The 6,405-nt window shown below is 33.1% G+C and overlaps 1 protein-coding gene across 2 annotated transcripts in view; it reads left to right on the top strand.

Moving 5' to 3' along the window:
* The window catches only part of DCN (decorin), a 35,705-nt gene extending 29,821 nt beyond the window's left edge, over window positions 1-5,884 (top strand). For both annotated transcript variants that reach the window (XM_007165901.3, XM_007165902.3), the window contains exons 7-8: window positions 333-471; window positions 5,611-5,884. In XM_007165901.3, coding sequence (XP_007165963.1) covers window positions 333-471; window positions 5,611-5,805 — 334 coding nt within the window. In that variant the 3' untranslated portion in view covers window positions 5,806-5,884. The remainder of the gene's footprint in view (window positions 1-332; window positions 472-5,610) is intronic.
* Window positions 5,885-6,405: the final 521 nt, after the last annotated feature.

A 6,405-nucleotide genomic window follows, 5' to 3' on the forward strand; every position in this document is an offset into this window, starting at 1 on the left:
TTCTCAAGGCAAGACACACAAGTACACAGTCCCTAGAGTTTTACAAGAGGGTGATAACAGGATGCTATGTGAGCATTCACTAGGGGTACACTGTATCCAGTCTGGTACTGTCAGAGGAGTTTTAAAGAGGGTAACTCTGAGCTGAAACCTTAAGAACAAATGGGCTCTATCCAACTCAGAAAGTTTGGAAAAATCACATTAGGCAGAGGTAACAGTAAGTACAAAAACAAAACAAAACAAAGTTCTTTTCCTATTGACTTGATTAATCACACAGTGCCTGTAAGAAGGCATCCACATGTAGTGTATCCATTCATTTCTGTTTTCTGTTGCAGGTTGGGACTGAGTTTCAACAGCATCTCTGCTGTTGACAATGACTCTCTGGCCAACACTCCTCATTTGAGGGAACTTCATTTGAACAACAACAAGCTTATCAAAGTTCCTGGTGGGCTGGCGGATCATAAGTACATCCAGGTAATGCAATGCCACTAAGGGATTGTGAGGGATATCTAGGGAGCAAATCCTCCCTACTGGGATGCTAGGAGGCTGGAAGCTCTGCTTAGAAATTCTTCTGCAGAGATATTTTTAATGTTTCTACATATTCATTCTGGTTTTGTGAAATCTATGGGTTTAAATTAGTATTACTTTTTTAAAATTAGGACTACTTCCTTGAACTTACTATAATGCTTGCTTCCAGAATGTAATATTTTTTTTATGAAGCAGGGTAGTTTCAAGTCACAGATCAGTGTAACAAATACATACTTGTTGGAAAAGATGATATCATCTGTTGTGCATAGATATGGAATAAAATAGTAGTTTTAACTTTTAGCTTCAGCAGATGTCATATAGGTCAAAAGACAGTGTTTATCTATTGATAGTAGTGTGACTGACTGAATTAACATTATACAAATTATCAAGTTATAGTGTATTCTTAAAGATAAGAAGATATGGTTCAGTGGCCCACTATGGTAATATAGCTTTACAGTCCATAAATCTATAAATGTAAAGCGTGCTTATTACCTTAAATAATCATAGTAATTTCATATATAACAATATAAGATTTCCATTGTTACCTTGAGGAAATTAAACAAACACATTATTTAAATTATATATTTTTAAAAAATAAATAATGTGGTCATCGACAGATTTTACATATTTGTATATTTCTTCTAATTTTTCAGTTTTTTTAAAGATTGTATTTAAATTGTTTCTTTCAGAAATTTCAGTAGGTACTTAGTTAAATCATGGTGATTCAGAAACTGTGTCTTAAACTGACACTCTTTTACAGATAAAACCATTTTATAAAGTTGACCTTTTGGTAATCTAGTATCTCAACTTCTTTGTTTGGGGTTCAAAATGGGTTTATCCTTTACTCTGCCGTCAACAGTGTCAATAAATTTCTGATCTCTTTTATTTTATTGAGTTGTGCCAAAAACTCCAAATTAAGTTTACATGTCACAATTTACATTAGCTAGCTTTCAGTAAAGTGTAAGAATTCTACATATGAAGATGAAATTAAAGATGTTTTATTTCATGCTGATTCATTTTCAGTGGGTCTTTGGTGGTGGTAGAGTGGTGAGTAAGCATAGCTTGGAGCCACAAGTAAAACCAAGATGCTTGGAAGACCTAATAAAAATAGCTAACGTTGTCATTATTAAGGTTTTTGTTGGTGGTGGGCTTTTTTGTTTGGTTGGTTTGGGGTTTTTTTTAGATCTCAGAATAGTAATTTTCATCTTCTTGATTACTGTTTTTCAAATTTTAGTCTGGACATATTACTGAGTTCATAAAATCAGTTTAATAGTTTCATTTGGAACATCCCATGGGATGGGATGGAATAAGTTGAATAGAATAGAAAATATCACTGTAATGGTAAGTATTTTATAAAATTTTTGTTTCATATGCATAGATCCATATATACTAAAGCTCAATATATAGTGTGTGTCTTATTGTGGGTCACAGAGAAAAAATTCTAAAACATGCCATTTTGAAATCTTTGTTGAATATCAGCAAATCTCATGGACATTCACACAGAGCCCCACATTCAGAAAGACCTCACTCTTGGTTTTCCATCTCTAATTGGCATCCACGTACCCATTTTACCTGCATTTCTAGAGGGTCCCAGGGGTTTCACCTACTCTACTTTCTTTTCTATATCTAGAGTAGGGTTTCACCTACTCTAGTTTCTTTTCTGTATCTATATAGTCCCATTATTTTTAGCAAAATCATGTAATTATTCAACCATCACTACAATCCAGTTTTAGAACATTTTGATTACCTCCAAAATATCCCTTTTATATATTTCTAGTTGTTCTTAATCTCATCCCCACCCACGGGGAACCATTACTCTACTTTCTGTCTCTATGGATTTGCCTTTTCTAGACATTTCATATAAATGTAATCATAAAATGTGTGGCTTTTGTGGCTGGCTTCTTTCACTTATCATAGTAATTTTAGGTCACCCATATCGTAGTGTGTGTCAGTAATTCATTCATTTTTATTGATGAATTGCATTTCATTGTATGGATATACCACATTTTGTTTGCTAGCACTATACCTTTTGATAACTGTAGGTTTTGATTATGTTTAGAAATTAGAAATGAAGGCCCTCTAATGTTGTTCTTATTTTTCAAAATTTTGGCTATTCTTGTTTCTTTGCATTCCATTCAAATTTTAGAACCAACTTGTTCATTTCTTCTCAGATAGATTGCTAGGGCTTTGATAGGAATTGTGTTGAATCTATAGATCAAGAGGAGAGAATTTTCCTTGTAATAACATTGAGTCTTCCAATGCACAAACATGGGATATCTCTCTATTTTGTCTTTTTTTTCTCACAGCAATATTTTGGCATTTTTAGTGTGCAAGTTTTACAATTTTTTGTTAAGTTTGTTCCTAAATTTTGTATTATTTTTGATGCTGTTGTGAATGAATTGTTTACCTTAATTTTATTTTTGAATTTTTTGTTGTTAGTTTATAGAAATTCAGTTGATTTTTGTGTATCTTTCTTCTACCCTAGTGCTGTGCTGAAATTGTTTTTAGTTGCAGTAGTTTTTTGTGCATTCCTTTGGATATTCTACATTCAGGATCATGTAATTTGTAAATAAAGAGAATTTTAAGTATTCTTTTTTATCTGAATTCCTTTAATTTCTTTTCCTTACTTCATTGCATTGGCTAGCATCTCCAGTACAATGTTGAATAGAAGTGATAAAATTAGACATCTTTGCCTGGTCCCTAGTTTAAAAGGGCAATCAACCTTTTGCCATTCAGCATGATGCTAGCTATAGGTCTTTTGTAGATGCTCTTTATCAAGTTAAAAAAGTTCCCTTTGATTCCTAGTTTACTGAAAATTTTTATCATGAAAGCGTTTTTTCAAATGCTTTCTCTTTTCTATTGAGATGATCATGTGATTTTGTCCTTTATTCCTTTAATATGCTCTATTAAACTAATTGATTTCCAGTTAAATAAGTTTTACACCCTTGAGATAAATCATGCTTGGTCTTGGCCATGGTGAATAGTCCTTTTATAATGTTGTGAGATACAGTTTCCTAAAATTTTGTTAATTTTTTGTCTATATGTGAGATATTTAATTGTAGTTTTCTTTTTTGTGATGATTTTTGTTTGGCTTTAAGAAAATATTGACCTCATAGAACAGGTTGGAAATTTACTTTCCTTTTTACACAGACTAATACTTTCTTTATGTCTTGATATTTCCTTCTCTCATTTTCACTATTAGCCATAAAATCTCACCAAACACCTCTCTCCTTTCTTGTTAATCACTTCTAAGAAATGGAGAATGGTCAATGACAAGAAGAAATTTTCAAAGTTTGAGAATCACACACACACACACACACACACACACACACACACGAACCTCACAGATACTGTTTTGATTTTAATATTCCTTGTTTCTATTTTTGTAATACATCTATTGTTCTCCTTCTAAACCCTTTCTTAATCAAAACCCTTTTCACCAGCATATGAGTGCAAGTGTTCTGGTAGGTGGAACAATATTTCAAGTCAATTATTTTAAGGGAGTACCTCATAGGTTTTATAGCTTGCTTTAGAAATTATTGCCTTAGCATTATATTTTAGCCTTGGTTTTATGATCAATTCACTTCTTATTCTTCAGAATTCACATATAAATAATGGGAATAAAAACTCATTTCTATAATTCTTTTTAAGTCTGATATTAATTTCCCTAAGAAAATCTATGAACAAATTACCATTATCTTAAACATAACCATAAAATATATTTCAGAAAAAATTTCTGATAAACTATAACATTATATTCATTGAGCCGAATTTGTAACATAGAATACATTTTTGTTAAAAATTTCTAGGTCTATATACTCCAAATGCAGTGACATTCAAGTATTTCTTAGAGTTTGTGATTTTTAATTTTGATTCTAATACTCTATACCCTCTCTTACTTCACTATATATTACTTCCTTATTTTATATAATTCATTAAAAGGTCTATCATTTTATCTTTGCCCTGAAAACATAATGTTCCATGTAGACACAATTTATGAAATAACCATGAATTCATTCATTTATTCATTCAACATATATTTGTTGAACACCTACTCTGTTCTAGTAGATACTGGAGATACAGTCACGAACAAAACTGAACAGGTTTCCTACCTCATAGAGCTTTTATTCTAGAGGAGGAAAACAGACAAAAAGCGAATATATATATAATATGTTATATAGTGATCATTGTGCTAAATAAAAATAAATAAATATAATTGGAACAGAATATGGCAGAATGGGCTAGTCAAGAAAGACTTCTTTGGTAAGGATAAATGAATTACATGAGTCAGTAAGACTTGCAGATATCTTGGAGAAGTTTATGCCAGAAGGAGGAAACAGTGTGTGTCAACCTGAGGAGGGACCATCCTCTAGAGAAGAGAAACAAGTAGGTTAGGGCGGCTGGATTGAACAGTAAGGAGAGATGAGCTCGGAGTAGAAGGATGCCAGATCATGTAGGATTTGTCAGCCACTGTGAGAACTTTGGATTTTACTCTGCATAAGATGGGAAGCTGCTGGGGTATTGAGGCAAAGATGATATAACTTGCTTACTTTTTAAAATAATTGGTGAAAGGAAGGAAGGAAGGAAGGAAGGGACGCAGGAGGGAAGGAAGGAAGGGAGAAAAGGGGAAAGAAAGAAAGAACAGATTTCAAGAAGGCAAAAGAGGAAGCAGGAAGAACAATCAGGGCAACTTCAAAAATCCAGAAGGAAATAATGGTGGCTTTGGATAAGACTGTAGGAGTAGATATGGGGCAGAACTGGATTATATGTGTATTTTGAAGGTTGCACTAGTGGGATTTGTTGATGGTTGGGCAGAGAGTATAAGAGACAGGGAGAGTCAGAGATAATGTCAATGTTTTTAGCCTGAGTCATCTGGAAAGACTGAAATGCCATATACTGAGATGAGGAAGACTAAGGGAGGGAAAAGCAGATTAAAAAGAGAGAGAGAAATCAAAAGTTTGGTTTGAGAAGTATTAAGGTATTTAAACTGAAGGATGAGTGTACTAAAAATGAATAAAGTATATATGTGTATGGTCTCAATATATTTAGAGGAAAATAACCATGTGCCATTATTTTGGGTTGTAGGTTGTCTACCTTCACAACAACAACATCTCTGCAATCGGCCCTAACGACTTCTGCCCACCTGGATACAACACCAAAAAGGCTTCTTATTCTGGGGTGAGCCTTTTCAGCAACCCAGTCCAGTACTGGGAGATCCAGCCATCCACCTTCCGATGTGTCTATGTGCGCTCTGCCATTCAGCTCGGAAACTACAAGTAGCTCCCAAGAAAGCCCTCGTTTTTATAACCTGGCAAAATCCCGTTAACGTCACTGCTCAAAAAAAAAAAAAAAAAAGAAAGCTAGATACTGGAAACCTAACTGCAATGTGGATGTTTTTCCCACATGACTTATTATGCGTAAAGCCAAATATGCAGTTTAAATAATTGCCTACAATAAAAAAAAAAATTTTGCCTGCCATTTTCAGAATCCTTTTTTGAAGTTTATTATTGATGTTAACTGAGCTATTGCAGATATTCTTATTTCACTAAATGTAAAATTTGGAGTAAACAATTTAGTAGAGCTTTTAATTTCCAGAAGAAATCAAATAAAAATGGTACCAATCTTCTGTAACTCATAGGGGGGTTAGCGCCTTTGACATAGTCTAGCAATAATGTATTCATCCCCATTATTACTGATGAAGCCTCATTTGAGTGTGTAAATTCAATACAGGCTATGTAAAATTTTTGCTAATGTCATTATTTTGAAAAAAATAAATTCACAAGTACATTTTAAATTACTATTGTATAAAAGCGTAATTGTAAATCTTCCCTAACCTCAATTTTCTGAAGAGAGTAAACATTGCTTTCTTGATAAAAACAG

Source organism: Balaenoptera acutorostrata, chromosome 11 (genome assembly GCF_949987535.1).
Source record: "Balaenoptera acutorostrata chromosome 11, mBalAcu1.1, whole genome shotgun sequence".
Lineage (NCBI taxonomy): Eukaryota > Metazoa > Chordata > Mammalia > Artiodactyla > Balaenopteridae > Balaenoptera > Balaenoptera acutorostrata.